General features: G+C 41.7%; 1 protein-coding gene and 1 long non-coding RNA gene across 2 annotated transcripts; both read right to left on the bottom strand.

Annotated features, from left to right (window-relative positions):
• Positions 1 to 7,307: 7,307 nt before the first annotated feature.
• LOC309694876 lies at positions 7,308 to 9,346 on the bottom strand. Its single transcript, XR_014272978.1, has 3 exons — positions 9,276 to 9,346; positions 9,062 to 9,143; positions 7,308 to 7,660 (listed from the first exon to the last, which is right to left on the bottom strand). It is a non-coding gene; the product is annotated as an uncharacterized lncRNA (long non-coding RNA).
• A 1,985-nt stretch (positions 9,347 to 11,331) lies between these two features.
• On the bottom strand, positions 11,332 to 16,064 carry zfp36l1a (zinc finger protein 36, C3H type-like 1a). The gene is made up of 2 exons (XM_082516257.1): positions 15,877 to 16,064; positions 11,332 to 14,634 (listed from the first exon to the last, which is right to left on the bottom strand). Exons 1-2 carry the CDS (start codon positions 15,925 to 15,927, stop codon positions 13,567 to 13,569), a joined length of 1,119 nt encoding a protein of 372 aa, XP_082372383.1. The 5' UTR covers positions 15,928 to 16,064; the 3' UTR covers positions 11,332 to 13,566.
• Positions 16,065 to 16,909: the final 845 nt, after the last annotated feature.

Here is a 16,909-nt window from a genome sequence, read left to right as displayed (position 1 = left end):
TTTTTGCTCTCATATCTCTAGCCCATTTGTCAAGATATGACTAACAACTGATTAGCTGAGTTTAAAATTAGTTTGCTCAAATTTGTGTGTCACTTAACTCAGTGTGTGTGATCTCACTTACACAGTCGCACAGAATCTTGTGTCTGCAGAGTGCGAGTCAAAAAGTAAACCTGATTCTAGCCAAAGAACTGCTTACAAACGTAATAATATGTTATATTTATTCCATCAGTAAACAATGGAAAAGATGTGGTTTTTTTTATAAACGGCCCCAGAGTATTTCTTAGTTGTGAGTCTTTTCGATGACCTGTTCAGAGTGTACCAGCGCTCCCAGCAATAAGTAGATAAGTGATCAAGAGTATGTATGTATGGAGTCTTTTCATGTTAGGACCCCACCAAGAAATTCTCAGATGCAAAACTCCCTTCCTTGTTATTTTAAAACAGCAGTTTAAACAAAAAAGACCTCATGTGTAATAAATGAACCTCGAAAGTGCTGACAGGCAGATTTTGTTACTTTTGGACAGAGTCACTGTGGCTGTTTCTTGTCCTTTTGTTTATCTAAGCTTCATGTTTTGTGGACACATGAATGTTATGGATCCTCTCATTAAATAAGATGCAAGAAAGCAAATAAGTGTATTTACCAAAATGAAAATCCATTCTCATAAGGTATCCCATGTTTGTTTTAATAAGGCTAAACTTTTGCTCCTTCACAGAGGAAATGTTTGGAGATTTTTTTTTCTTTTTAAGCACTGGAAAACACAAGGAGAGGCCCTGTAATAACTCACCACAAGAGATCTGTGTCACGGTATGCTTATTTCCACTGAGAAACGTCCAGGGAATAATCATCAGGATTACTAATGCATGTTATATGAAAGAGACCTGAAGAAAGACTTTGTCAATGGCAATCCCTGTTTTGTCTCTTGTGTGCCTGATCACTTAAGTTACAGCTGTGACCGTCTTCATTCTTCTCACACTCGTCAGGGGACCGTCTCATGCGGCTTGTCGACAGCGTGTTAAGCTGTAATAGTTGCACCATAACTTCTCAAAAATTGATTTGATTCAGGGCTGTGTTTGTCTTGGCCGGGAACTGTCTCTGTGGTTGTGGTCTCAGAGTGGAAAGCAGAGGGCAAGAGGGGAGGAGGAGAAGAAGTTGGAAACACAGTGGAGAGAAAAGCAGAAGAGGGTGGTATTCAAAGAATTATGTAAGACTTCAAACAGGTCCAGTCTGGCGAGGAGCGTTGATTTGAGAGTTGTGGGCCCCTTGGGTCAGGTGGCCTCTCACATAGCCTCCCATATGGTCTACATTTCCCCTCGTTGCCTCCGCCCTTCATCTAATTGCCAGGTAATGTATCGTTGCTCTGGCCTATCTTCCTCTCTGTCACTGTTATTCTTCTCCTTTATTAATGGAAGGCAGAGTGGTGTGGTGGTGACGGCGGTGGAGGTGATAGTGGCTCTTGGTTTGGCGTGACGCCACCGAGGGGCCCAGCACTGACACTTTATACATCAGCAGGTTTTACCAAGGTGTTCATTTCAAGAGCATCTCCTCTGCTTTGGCTGCTCCTCCTTTTACTCCCTTCGGCTGTGGAAGGTAAATCAAAGCTGGGGATGATACAGGAGACCTTATTCAATCCAGACAGTTGTCTCACACATATGGAAACACAAACACACACACACACATGTATATATACAAAACTACATGCTTGTTTGCCTCTGTGCACTTGTGTGTGTAGGTGTTCTCGAACATTCATCAATCCACTTCTTACCATGTAATCCCACAGCGCAGATCGCTCTTTGCCTGTTTGACTCATAAGCAGCCAGGCAGTTTATTTTACAGCCTTTCTGCTCCAGTCACGGCTAAGCATAACAATACACCAGCGGACATGTGTTTGTCATAAACTGGAAGGCTCAAAATTGCATTACAATCATTTACACTTTGAACAAAGTTCAAAAAGAATCATTGTACACCACATTTAATTATGCGTTATACTTAATGTTCATAATTCTCTAGTGATTTTCCACTGCTGCTGGACACTGGAAGCCTAACTACAGCAAAAACAACATGGGCTAATCAACCTAAGTAAGCCTTTTAGTAACAGTAAATGCCAAACCCTGTTTGTTATGCTCCACAGGCCAAGTCTCTTACTTCAGGGACTCCATGTAAGGGGCTGGAACTCAAATATTCTGAGTTAGTGACATGCTACAGGCATGGCAGTAGCAACATGAGCCCGACTGAATTTATCAGACCTTTGCGAGGGGCATAAATGTCCATAAGACTTTGCTAACCTCCTGTGTTGCAGATCAAGCCAACATTACCGTCTGGTGCACATGGAAGAGCTCAATTACATAACTTAAGACTTTCATTAGCCTCTCTGCTCCATTGACTTCTCTGGGAAAGGTCCAGATGTGACTTCATGAAGGGCTCTCTCTATGCAGAGCTCTGTTCCGCTATGCCCCCCTTCTCAACCCCCGCAGCTGTAAGCACTCAGAAGAAACCAGGGAGAGAGGGGAGGCTGGCTGAGAGCTTTATTAAAAAAATCAGACACCCCATAGACCCCCCAATCTTGCTTCAAAAAAAAGAGAGAGAAAAGTTCCAGCCCCACCCAAAGCAGGCCTATGGTCCCCTTCTACCCCATAGGTCTTCTAAAGTAGGCCAATAAGTCTTTTAGCATGTGGTCTCCCTGTCAGCCTGAGGTGGCTGACTAGACAGGCTGCTGCTCCAGGGGCAGGAAGTGGGAGCCGGCCAGGAGACACTCTCTGAGAGGCTGCCCAAGTAAACAACCCTCCCCCTTCAGCACACATGCTTATACACATTTATATGTGTTTATATGCTCATACACATTCGGATGTGTTTACATATGACTATATACACACACACACACAGACACACATATAATATGTCACCTCCAGAAATTCTGACAAACTTTAACTGGGAAACATTATAAATCTGAATGGCACTGTCTCACTGTTAATATCATTATGGTTTATGGATGACTTTAATTTATTTCAGGCTTTGGTTTTACTTAGACCACAATGCACTTTTAAGACTGAAAACTAGAAATAGCTGAGGGCTTTCTAATCTAATTAATGGCTGTGTTGTTTGATCGCATGTGTGCAAGGCATAAATTTGTACAGCTGAGTGTGCACCACTGTGGAACGTCATTCTAAAATCTTATGCCAAAGTAACAATTTCTACATTAAAGAGGGAGTTTGTTCTACTCATTGCTGGCATTTGATATCCAAATCTCCTGTTGTGTGACTTCGTGTCTGAGTATTATGGCCGTGACGATTTTCCAGAGCAGGGCAGCTGCCTATGTGACTGTGTTTCTGGGAAGGCAGCGGACACAGGTGGCGAATAGGTTAGGGCTGTGATTTATCGAGAGCTCTTTTGCCACGCATTGTGCTGCGGCCTTCCTTTGGGCCTCAGTCAGCTCTCACACATTATATTGAACTTGTTGCTTGTTTTTCTGTGTCACTGATAACAATGATGTTTGATTCTCAGAGTGGAAAACCCAGATGAGTTCCTCTCAGAGAACCAATTTATTGTTTCCCCATGTGAAGCTATTGTATAGGTGATTTAGCTTTTTCTTGGGTAGATGTAGACCCCAGGAAAGATGTTTTCTACCGAGGTGAGTCTTAAATTAAAGCTCTAATCCTTAAGAACACATCAATATTAGGGTTGGGAACTTTTCTAAGTGGTTCTACTACGTTGACTGCTTTTTTGAGGGATGTTATCAGCAAGCAGGTATTGGTTATATGCAGGAGATGGCAATGTGAAAACTAAAGTAAGACAAATAAGCAATATTATTTAAAATATCAGGTGATTGGCAAGGTATTGCAGATTATTCTGAATACTGTAAACCCCCAAGATCTTCTAATGTGAAGCTTAGTTGTAACTCTTATTTATATTTGGTATTTAAGGGTTAAAAATCAGAGCCAGTCAGTCTTCAATTATGTGATGACTCATTCCCTGGATTGATTTGGCATGTTTGCTCAACTGAATCTGTGGCTTCAAAAATACAGAGCTCTAGAGGCCTTGGCTTCACTTTTTTGGAAATGTAAGCAACGTTTTCAAGGCTCATAAGTAAGGTGTCAGAACACACACCTCTGGACCAGTTTATTGCTCTGCTTGCCAATACAATCTGCTTGTTAAGCGATGACCTATCAACCTTGTTCCAAGGTCCAAGGTTTAAGGTGTTGTAACACTTTGTCTCTTGTTTTATTTGATAGAAACAAGCCCCTAAAAATCATCGGTGGTTGCTCTTGGCCTCTCTGGCTTTTCATTAGCTCTACTCATGTGCAACTCATCTTTAACCTCAGTTTTTAAAAACTCACAGGCTACACTACAAACCATTACAAACACCAGCTCAGGAGCGTGACTTTTTCGTAGCGAGTTGTCCAAACCACACATCAACATATTAATGACTAACTCCATGTTACAGATAGATTTTCTTTTTCAACATCTTCTTGCTGCTATATGATGACATTTGTCTCAGTTTATCTAGGACCCTCAACATGAATGTGCATTGAGGAAAAATGTACCCAAATGTATCCAATTTAACCATTTAATACATCTTTTCTTTGCTAATGTGTTTATATTAGCCTAACTGTAGCTAGCCACCAGTTAGCATGTTATAAAAGGTAAGCTAGGACAACCTCACTAACCTTACATTTACCTGGTATTTAATTTTCAATCTTTGTTGACGTCCAAATGTATATAGGAGCAGTATGTTTTATTTTTATAGAAAGCTTAAGTCATACGATGGTGTAACATTGGCCTAGCTAACTTCCTACCAATTTCTAATTCCAGTAACCTTGTAAATCCTCTTTTTGATAGATGCCCTTTTGATAAGCCTTACTGTAATATTGGGACAACAGCCACACTGATGATTTTATTGGTGCTGATAAACTCTGGATAATTTTTAACCCTGGTTGGATTCTCAGTGTTAAATTTTGGGAAAAATATAGACCCAGAGATGGCTAATGATGTCAGACTTTATGAGCAGATTTTTTTTAACAAGAAATAAACAATTGTGTTTTTTTAAACACTTGACTGAATAAATGTACCTGTATATACAAGTTCAGGATGATGTTGATATAAAATTGTACTGGTGTGTTAATGTGTAACATGATAAGCACTGTGCAAAGAGTCATAATAACAAAAGCACTCTGACAAATGTAATTTATACAGCAATATTCATTTGGAGATTCAATAACAGCCACTCAATGGTGATACCAGCACAAAGTAGTAACAGCAAAACCCTACTGGACCAATCCAACCAGTGTTGTCTTTATTGTTTGCAAATTAAGACTTTAAGCTAGAGTATGGTATTTTGCATTTTGAAATTGACCTTGTATTATCTCCGTTTAACACTTCAGCAAGTCATTTTAGGCCAAGTCACAAAGCAGTCAAGTCTGAAGTTTGAAACTTATTTTTGTGGTTTAGGTCTGACTCAAATTTTAGTTTCACTTCTCAGATCCCAAGCCCTGAACCCAGACACACTTCACTTCTAGTAATAATAATAAGAATTTGACTCAACTGTTTGTCATCTTCTCGTAAAGTTTACAAAGTCTCGCGCAAAAGTGTTTCCCACTGGGCACAAGATGAGTCTGTCATAGTAATGCCCTTACGCCAGCATTACTCAAGGCTTCATGTAAAGTTAGGCTTTAATCCTTTTTTCCTCTCTACCTACGCGAGTGCTTGTCACAACAGGTTAGCAGGTGATGCTTGAGGGCGAGCACAGTGCAGGAGCGAGCTTGACAGGTTTCAGGTCGGCCTTATCTTGATCGAAGACATGCCTTGAGAAATCTGAGCAGCAGTCAAACACTTCCAAACAATCTGGGTTGTTTTTAAAGTAAAATTCCTCCATCATGAGAAGCCTCATGCATGTTCCTGAGGGAGCGCGCTGTTAAATGCATGTGTGTGTTTGTCTTAGACTTGCATACGAGCGGGAGAATGCATGCACGTTTGTCTCGTATGTGTGTGTACGTGTAAATGAGTGGGTGTGAGATCTGTGGTTTCTCACAGTCAGTTCTTATCTTTGTCCCTCTGAGTCTCCGCCAGCAGATCATTGTGAAATACACACGCACATAGAGACAGAGTTCACTTTTAACTATTCCCTAACGTCCCAAGGCCAGATACTGTATCTAGGGCTTGTTTACAACTCAAACAAAAAAAACTTATACAGTCATGGTTATATTAGCAGGAGGGTAACTGAAGTCCAGACGTACTCTCTGTGTCACTCTCTCTTCATTCTTTGTCTGGTTTTCAAACACTGTTTAAACCCTTCTGGCCATGAAAAGGCTTGTACTTTATCTATTTCATAATTTTAAAAACTTTTTTAAAGTCAACATCATGTGAGTGCATTTGAGTGTTAGATTGCAGATAGAGATGATCGTCTATGTGTAGTGCAGACTTGGCCTCGGTGCAAGGACTTCCTGTAAAACTGTCACTGATGTCATCTTTGTCTGCTTTTACCTCTAAAAGGCCAGAGTGACTCATAGTTAGCCAACTTTGAGTCTGTCGTTCTCTAATATACTTCTGTAGGTGTAAGGGTGGAGGAGGAAGTTTATTTCTAGGAGCGTGATATGTACATGTGGGTGTGTGTGTGCGTATGTGCGTGTGAGGTCATTTAAATCAGTATTGAGCTAGTGAGAAACTGAAAACTGCGTTTAAGAAGTGAGAATGAGACTGTTTTCCAGTGTCGCTGTCACCAGAGGAAACAGATGCTGCAAAACAAAACTGAGAATCACGTGTAAGGAAACGTGCTGTTTTTAGCTTTAGCATGGTTCAGTGACTTTGAGCTAACCTCATTCACTGTCTTGTGTCACACACAGAGGCATAAGTAAAGAGTTGGATATATAGTAACATGTCTTTTCGATATCCAACATGGAGTTTTTACAGACTTTACCTCGAAATAAAACTAAGCCAAAGCTCAGCTTTGTGACTAGCTGATGAATATGCTTTATTTTTTGCACAATTATTTGCTTTTACATGGAGAGATATTGTGTAATGTGCCTCTTCAGGCACCTAAAACTCATTCAGAGATGGAAAATCAGACTTTGAGTGAGTTACAGATAGAAAAGGCTTGTTTACAACCTACCGGATGATCAGTGCTGCCCTGAGCCCCGCTGTGACCTTCATAAATGTCATAGAAATATTGTCGTACAAATGCTTGTCAAGGCCATTTAAGCAAGAATTCGCATTTTAATAAAGCAGAGCAAGTGTTGTTCTGCTAATGGAGGCCGCGTTTTTCCCATCAGGCCGTGACGCTGGAAGTCATAAGACAGGAAGACTGAAGTGGTTCAATACTCAGGAGAACTGTGTGTGACTCACTCGGCCCAGTGGACCAGAAACCCAAAGCAAAACAGTGTCAGGTTTGTTACAGCCTCTCCTATTGGTCACTCCTCATCTCCTGTTTCCACTGGGCCAGTGTCTCGTTAGGAAAAAGTCATCACCTGTCCATTAGCGCAGAGCTCAGCGAGAGTCTAGTGGCTTTGTGTTTGTTTTTCTGTCACAGTAAGGAGTGGAAGGGTGTGTTTCCACAACCTGTCAGACAGCCATCACCAGTCCTCTCCTCTGAAGCCTCCTCACCTGTCTGCTCCTCTGCTCAACACATGTGTTTTCTCTTCCTTTCTTTAAAAGGTCAAGGGTTGCCACTTTAGCCTGAGGGGAGGAAAAGCACATGTGACACTGGATCCAGACACGGCTAATAGTAATTATTGGGTAAGTAGTGTGTCACAGCCTCAGTCGGCTAGATAACAGCAGCGTGGAGAGCCCGGATTAAAGCCACGGGATCAGGGAGTGTTTGTGACTGTTGTCTTTGTTGATCTGCAATGAGTCTAGCTGTGACACATACAGCCATAGACCTACAAAGATAAAGCCCGTTGGCTGCTGCGGGCAGCAAAAAAAAGTGCATATACTGTATACTGTATACTGAGATTGCAGCAGTGTGATTACCAAAATGCTAACTGTAAAGCAACTACTAAAGCATGACTTTCAGATAAGATATTTTATGAAATGATTACCCAGAAACATGTATGGTAGGGGAAATCATGAGGTTGTGAAAATAGGTTGATGCTATTGATAAAAGAGGGTGGCGTCACTGCTGTGATGCCATTCTACAAACTGTAATGCAGCTCCTTCAAAGGACATAGTTAATATTGTTTTCTTTGTTAAGGCAGTTATCGACAAGGGTTTTTTTCCCCCATAGATTTAGGTATTGGGTGTTCCACTTTCTGTGTCACTCAGTGTGACTAATCTATATTGTTTTGTATTCAAACGGTAAACTTCACAAACAGTAAAATGCATTCACTACAGGCTGATAATAGTCAGGAGGAGATTAGAGGGGGGATGAGAAGGTCCCTTGTTAGCACAAATTATAAAACACATCCCCATAATTAAGTTAAGAATTTCAATATTTAGGAAACCAGACTTTAACTCCCAACAACCTCTTTTGCAAAGTCATGGACAAACAAAGAGCAGAGCTAAAAGTGAGGACAAACAGAGAGGATGACTGTGCATTGCCACTGTATAAGAGCAAATGAGGCCTTTGGCAAATCTGTCATCTGACAGCAAGGTCAGCGTATGGGGATTGTGACAGACAAACACTAAGACTTTTTTTCCTGTCATGGTTGATTTGTCAGAGTTTCAGTTTAGAATCATCAGAGCAAATGGCTCATTATTACTATTTATAGATTTATTTATCTTCACATGGGTTAAACCCCCCTGAATACTGTGTAATGTGTTAATTAGGAATTTATGGGTGGCTGTATGCCTGTTTTGCACAGAGTGACAAAGCATAATTTGAGAAAATTATGCTTTTGATGTCCACGGGTCAGTGTTTTGCTGCTGCACAGATGATCTCTTTACCGTTTTCCATGCAGATTTCTGAGCTCCCTCTAACCTCCTCGCTCGAGGTTGACCTTAGCCGTTGTCCCACAACACCTGCTGTGCTGCAGTGACATACAAGCATGCACACATGCATGCACACCGCACTGCAGCCACCCTTCTCTCAGCTGTCAGTGTAGATAAAAGACAGTTAGAACATCAGCACTATTTACTCACCTCTTTCTCAAACAAGGAGGTAGACCTTCCTGCGATAACACAATTGCAAAGTGTACACGCTCTGACATTCTGTTGCTCAACCCTGCAGGTTAAAGGTGAATGGAGATTGGGACTGAGAGCTGAACTACAAACTTGCTTTATCCTGTTTTGCAGGAAGCAATGAGTGAACGAGCTTGGTCTGTGTCACTGCATCGTCTCCATATTGGAAAATTACCTGCTGTTAAGTTTGATGAAGTAATGGAAGCTTTCTTTTTCTTTTTTTCAAAAACATATCAAAGAGCAGGCGACCCCCTCCATCCGCCACCTTCGGAGGTTCAGAAACCCACTTCCTGGTACTTCATCTCAAGGTGCCTCTATGCGTACACCACACAAACAGGAAACAGCCCTCTTTCATCAGCCTCAAACTGCATGCACTTCATGTTCTTCTGAAAGGGTGCAGCAAAGAAAAAGGTGTGCATCACTAATGCTCACCTGATTTAGCTTGAGAAGCCTTTCCTTTGAATTCGTTGTTTCTTTGCTTCTTATCTTATTAAAACCAAATACGCAGAACAGTTTTGAAGTGGTAACAAGTTTCCATCGCTTTCATCTTGCTTCAGGCTTGCACCAAATAAGACAGTATGCGATGTTTCATACGCTGTGTGGCATCTGCAGATACAAGAACACTATGCAATATTGGTTTTGTTTGCCAAAAACTCTCTCACAAAGAAATATAGAGTATGATATCTTTCAATTGATGTTAATTAAGTTTCAAGACCCTTGTTTCTTATGAACAAATTCTTGTAGAATTCAAATGAAATTAATGCAAACAGGCTTTTTCAAAGTTTCTAAAAGGGGTAGTGCATAGAAACATTAATCTGCAATCCAAGCAATTTTCACTGTATTGTTCCCAAACACAACACCCATCTTTGCACAGGTAAAACATTCCATAAAGCCACAAAAAAGAGGCCTTTCAACAAGCAATTACTCTCCATCAGTAGCATTTAAATATACATGTTATATCATCTCATCTTTTTAAGCTGACTCCTTAAGAGCACCTTTGTACTTCTAAACAAGCTGTTGCATCGTGGTTGGTGTTGATCATTGCTTTATTTTATAGGAACCATGAATGCTCTCTGGTTTTGAATGTAATCAAGGACTTTCTTTGCTTTATCGTGGCCACCAGTATGTTTTTAGACCATTTCCAGCTGGTCTAATATGGGATGGGGGAGTAGGTTGGTGGGTGATGAAGAATGGAGGGACCTAAGGATCAAGACTAGACGCCACAAGGCCCAGGTTCTCAGGGATAAAGCAACAAGGAGGCCTCTATGGGTCAGCTGTGATGGGTCAGCACCCACCATTGTATGGAGGGAGTTCCTGTTGCTGCTCCGGTTTTTTTGCAATCTGAGAGAATATAAACATGGACAGACGGGAAGTGTCCAGAGGCCAAGGAAATGCAGAGGCGGTGCATGAAGTGTTGAGTCGAGTGCATGAAGTGGAAGTTGCTACTGAAATTGAATACCACTCTGCTCGCATTAATGGCCAACTTGTGATTGTTATCTGTATTTATTCTCAATGTAAAAACAGAATATATCAAATTAACCCCAAGGCATAGTGTTAACTATGACTGCACCGTTTATCCTCCTTTTTACCTGAAATATCCTTGTGTACATATTGATTAGGTCACAACCTCATCAAATCTGTTTTTTTTTTTTTAATTCTTGGAAACTTTATAGTAGCTCCCCCTGATCAATATTTCTGCTGAAACTAAGTATGCCAGGTCTTTGTGTAATCAAGCCTGCTCAGACTTTGACTATCCCCAGGTCAATACCCTTGGCTGCTGCAAGCACAGCTCACCAATCAACTTGCACCACACCGAAACTCCCTTTAGTTCTGTATTATGCATCGAAAAAGCACTCACCTGATTACAGCCTCAAATATAATACTGTGTGCCTCTTTTGTTAAAACCCAAGTTTCCTTGGGTATGATGTTACAAAATGTAACTAGTTTCTTTTTTCTTCACATTTTGGACAAATTGCAACATTTAAAGTATGCAGTATCAGTCATTAGAGCTTCCTCATAGCCATTATTGGACTTTTTGATACTGAAGAAACTTGAATACTGATTAAGCTCTGGAATTGTAAGGTTTTAGAATAAGACTGATTTTATTTTTTTTTTAACTCACATTCCTGGGAAGCCCTCTAGAGTTTGAATGGGTACCCAAAACTGAGCATAAAACGTTCCCCATATTTGCTCAATTTCCCAGAACTTTTTACACACCACTCATCACAAAGTTGAACTTTTCAAAAAAATACAGGTTTATTGACTTAACTGCAATCAATACTTACAAAAAGAGAGAGAGAGAGAAAGAGAGAGAGAGAGAAAGAGAGAACAGGTTTTCATATAAACTCACAGAAATTACTGTAGTGAAAAAACATGGCTGGGAAAAAAAAAAATAAAATACATTCAACAGTTTTACTTTCTTTGTGTCAGAATTTGTTCACCTCTTCCGAACACACAAAGGCAACACAGAACAAGTGACTTAAGGAGAGAGAAGAGAAAAAAAAAAAAAAAAAAAAAAAAAAAATTGTCCTCCATTATCAAATATAAAAAGGCGGAGAGCCCTTAGCTACCTGGAATGTATTAAACGAGGCACTTCCACTGATCAAGCATCCAATTGAATTAAAAGAAGATATACTTTCAACTCATTTGGTCACAACTATTGCTTGTAATAACAGACTGGGTGACAGAACACATTTCAACACAGCCAGCCTCTGAACTGCTAGACTCTGCTAAACGAGTCATGTTACAAATTTTCTTTTTAGCACCCCTTTAAGTCTACCATCAACCCGAGTAGGAATAATCCTCTTCAAAGTGGGGACAAGAGATCAGGGAGAGAAAAAAATAAAAATAAAAAATCGAATTAATGTCATAACAGTTAGCTACTGTTACTGTCAGATTACTGTAACATGTGCAAGGGGAGGAATGGATACAAGCAAATCTAGTTTAGATGGAAATGCAGTCCAATAAGAGGGAGTAAGAAAAACAAAGTACAATAAATAATCAAAACGCAAAACAGCTTTTTTTGCATTTTTTTTTTCTTGCTTTAAATTAAGTTTCATTTTGACAAAGTGTAGTTGCAGAACAAAAGTCATTGAAGTACAATATATTAAACTGTGAAAAAAAGGAAAACTGACAAAAACGTCTTCACAATCTTTAGATTAATATGGAAGATCATAATTTAACATAAAAGAAAATATATTCTATTGTTCATTATCCAGATAAATACAAAAAACAAAATTAACAAAAAATGCATATGATCACCAATAAATATGTTCTGATAAGTTAAATAAGCAGTGACACGCAAACCTTCTGTCTGGAAAGTTTCTCAAATAATAATAACCGTAATAATAACATTAATAAAAAATAATTATCAAATAAAGAAAGCAAAAAGGGATGTAATGAGAGTAGAGAGCTCCATGGAGCAGGTTCTAAAGTGAAGGAGATGGGAGGGGGACAAGTAAAGTAAAATAGCTTGGAGATCCGATCTTGTCAAGTCATGCGACGTATAACTATATTATGGGAATGCTGGAATTCCCCGGATCGGTGAAGATGAAGGTGTAGGTGCTGGGGGCAGGACAAAGTCTTGCAGGTTTAATGATCAGTTTGATATCAACTTCCTTCCCAAAGAAAAAAAAAAAAGGAAACAGCCAGTGACCAGCAACAGGAGAAGAGGGGGGGCCATAACCAACTTCCAGTTCAAAGTCCTTCCTGCAGACTCACCCGGTTCAAAATTACATAAGACGGGGCTTGACTGAGGGGTAGAAGGAGGTGGGTGGGGGCAAATGAGAAAGAACCAAAACAAACAGTAGTCCATTCACCCTAAACACATGCAGAAACTGCCCAGGCACTTTTTTTCTCCATTTCTTTTTAAAAAAACAAAACAAAAACAAAAAAACTATTCATATATTTTCAGGGTCTGTCATTTCTCTCCGTTTGTCTTAACTCAGTCTGTAAAAACGTCTGCGGTGTAGAGCTACAGTTACATTACTGAGCACCCTCTAGCAAGCTCAGGGGAAGTGGTATCATCAGGGAGGATGGCAGGGGAGAGAGGGGAGGGGGATGAGGGCTAGTGCAAAGCACACCCCTTTCCAAGGCCACTTGTGCTGCAACACATTCAATAATACATGAAGAAGAAGAAAAACAAAAAGAAAAACAAGTGGCACCTGGCATAAACAGTCAATTGTTGTTCTCATCATTTCATTGTTCAGTTTCCTCTCCTTTTTTGGCACTATGACACATGGCGGGGTACTTTCTTTTAAAACTTGCTGTGCAGATTAAGTGGGAAGAAATGATAGATTTAGCTGAGGGTTCCCTTAGTTGATTATATCCTCATAATGCTAACAAGGAACTAACGTGATGTGTAAGGGAGCTTTGAGGGCAGAGGGGAGTCTGAAGGGCAGAGGTAGAGGGGAGTGCCATGTTCTTTGTGTCGTCAAATTTAAAAGTCACTAGTGGATGCGTGCAGTCTAGTCATCAGTGATGGAGAGGCGGCTGAAGATGGGAAGGCGGCGGGTGTTATCCAGCGTGGGGGACTCTGAGCCACACAGGCTGCCACCAGAGCTGCTCTGGTAGCCCTCTTGATCCGACATAGAGTCTGGGGGGCTGGATGAAGACTCCAACATCTGAGGGGACTCCAACATGGGTCTGAAATAGTAAGATGTGCTTGTTGGAGAGGGAGGTGCAGGGGTGTTGGGCTCTGTGCCTACAGGACCGGCATTGAGACTGGGCCCGAACAGGCTGGCCAGCTCCTGGCTGGAGTAGGTGAAGGGATTTCTGCTGGGCCAGTCTGGGATCTCATCAGGGAAGAACATGGGTGGAGGGGTGACTGAGGTGGGGCTGTCTCTCAGCCCAACTGAGTTGGAGAAACCAGCAAAGCTGTAGCTGTGCTGCAGCCGAGGTCGCTCCATCTTGTTCATAGAGTTAAGAGGAGAGGACTGCTGGGGAGGTCCACGACGCTCCTCTGCATTGTGGATGAAATGGCAGCGAGGCCCGTATGGGCAGAAACCGATGGTGTGGAAGGTGCGGCACAGCTCAGTTTTGTACTTAGGATGGCGGCTCAGGCTGCGCAGTTCATGGATTCCGTGAGCAAACTGGCATTTGTCGCCATATTTGCAGGAACCGTTCTCCTCAAAGGGCCTGCAGAGCTCTGTCTTGTAACGGCTGGAGTTCACTTGGCTGCTGCTGCCAGTGGGACTGGCAGGGCCTAGGCACTTGTTGATGAGCCTCTCGCCCGTCTCGGAGTAGGAGCGGTCTCGCAGGCGGTTCTCCTTGTTGTTGCTGGCATTGCCAACCCCTGAGATGAGTGAGGAGGACTGGTCCGCTGCCTTCAGGCTATTCAGAAATTGGTTCTGGTTGAACTTTGTGCTGCTGACAGAGTGCCGCCGCTGGTACACGCCTCCCACTGAGGGAGATCCCACCGCCTTCCTGTCCAGCAGGGGTCCGGCGGAGCTGGAGATGGGCACGTTGGTGCTAGTGCAAGGAACAGACATTGGATGGGAGACACCCAGGTTGTTGTTGTAGCTGAGAAGTTTGTTCTGCAAGAAAAATAAAGGACAGAAAATGCAAGCATTAGAAAAAGTAGAGCACAAATAAAAAGCTACTTTCAGCAGCTCCCTGATTTTTAAGTCCGATTGCCATCCTGATGCAACTCCTGAAAGTGACTGAACACTTGTTAGGCGAGCCTATAAACCATTTGTACAGATACTCTCCCTGAATAAATAAATAAAAATGACGGGCACTGTGGGACTGGTGGGGCTACACCTCCGCCTGCATGACTGTTGTTTTTTGGCTCAGACCACATTAGCGGATACAGGCCTATAGAACAGCAGCTGGTTTGGCAAGTTGCCCAGGTTAGGAATGTGTGCGCCTGTGTAGTCAATAGGACAGCAGCACATGAGAGGCCTGTGGACGACCAGTGTGGGCTACAAAGAGCCTGCATCATTTGAAAGAGAAAGAAAGTGGCCAAACATTCTGTGGATTACAAGGGAAACCTGATCTGCTTTCACACATTTCCATACTAGTGGAAATGAACAGTTAGTCATGATTTACATAAACATGACAGTGTAAATAAAATCCAACAAACTCCAGAGGGAGGCTAAAAGAAAAACAAAAACGCTTTGAGAGGCAATCTGACACTCAAAACGGGGTATGAAAACGAATTACGCATCAAGTGTTAAGGTGAGACGATGCCGGTAGTTTAAGTAGTTTTATAGGGGTAGAAAGTGGGCTAAAGCCAGCCAAATCTGGTCAATGATTAGCGAGCATGTGGCTGCTCTGAAAGCGGCATTAAAAGTGGCGCAAAAGTGATCTCATTAAAATAAAGAGGACATAAAGCTTTCACTTTAACAGCCGCTGGCTGCCTAAACTGCACACCGACCTCAAAGCATAAACCATAGATAACATTAAAGTTAGCGGATGTGGCTTATGTTGAACATTAAATAAATACACAAGTAAATAAAAACACCATGTTTTTAAACAATTTTTAAATTAACGCTCCCGCAGCGCTTCGGTCCACTTTGAAGGCGCTTATAGCGTAAACCCTCAAGAGACGAGGCCGAAGAGAGGAAATAACAGACGAAGCAAACAAATAAACACGCAGCTGACTCAAAGCGGAATACAAAGCAATAAACAGCAAAACAAAAACAGCCTCCGCGCAGAGGGCCGCGGGCACGGAGCTCGTCATTCCTCCACAGCGGCTAACTCCCCGCTGCTAACAGGCTAACGTCAGCCCACAAGACACACACAGAGAGAAGGGGGTGGAAAAGTTAGGAAGCTACCTTGTTCATTACTTCGAAGTCGAAGAAAGGCGATACCACGGCTGTGGTCATCTTTGCAGCGACCGGAATCAAATCACAAAAGTAGTTTAAAAAAAAAAAAGAAAGCCAGTCTACTTGTTAGAAAGTTGCTCAGAGCTACTGAACTCTCCCCCTCTGCCCTGCACCAACCCCGACATTTGCTTTTTAATCAATCGACTGCAGGGAGGAGCTTAAAAAAACGGGCGTGAACTTTCAGTAACTTTAGTAACTGTAGAGAAAAAAACTTGCATTGGTTTGTCAGTTTATGTGAGATTACTCCAGTGCTGGGTGAGCTTTGAATGCCAAACTGTCTTAGGCTACCAGTTAGGAGGGATAAAGCACTAAAAACAAGTTTCTTTTTCTCTTGATCGGAGAATCTGAACTTTGGGTTAGATTTGTTAAAAGTTAATTTTGTTGGAGGGAAAAGTGTCTTCAGTTCATAATTAAGCAGCTTAAATATATTTATATAAAACTAAAGTCCGATCAGAAGCCTTCAAAGGCAAGTGAAGAGGAGTAGGGCAATGGAAATCTTGTACTTCTGGAGTTGTTTACTGTATTATCCTCGGGGTTTCAGCTACCATCCACTACTCTGTAATTAATTTACTCTTAATTGCTGGACTGTAACGTCACTTGTGGGACTTTCCGGTGAATTCAGGCACTCGCACTTTTAACTCTTTCCCGACCACAGCTATTTCACTGTTACAGCATACTTCTTCTCAGCCACAGCTCATTTGTTATTCATTACCAGCAGGTATAAAACTCCTCTTCTGAATTGAATACATGCATGTCATTTCATCAGGTACTGTAGGCGACAATCTGATACATGAGTGACCTCACTAGATTCGACCGCACTGGCGTGACAGACTACAGAGAGTGAAACCCACACACATGTATTGTGGCTCATCTTGCCCACCCCCCTTCATAAAGTCTATGACATCGGCCATGTGCAGACCCTAATGTCAGGGTTGGGTTGCAGTAGAAAAGGAGAGGAGGGAAAAGAAAAGCAGGGTTGAGG

The sequence above is a fragment of the Aulonocara stuartgranti genome (assembly GCF_965226115.1).
Source record: "Aulonocara stuartgranti genome assembly, chromosome: 19".
NCBI classification, from domain to species: Eukaryota; Metazoa; Chordata; class Actinopteri; order Cichliformes; family Cichlidae; genus Aulonocara; species Aulonocara stuartgranti.
This window is presented reverse-complemented; position numbering and strand designations above follow the sequence as displayed.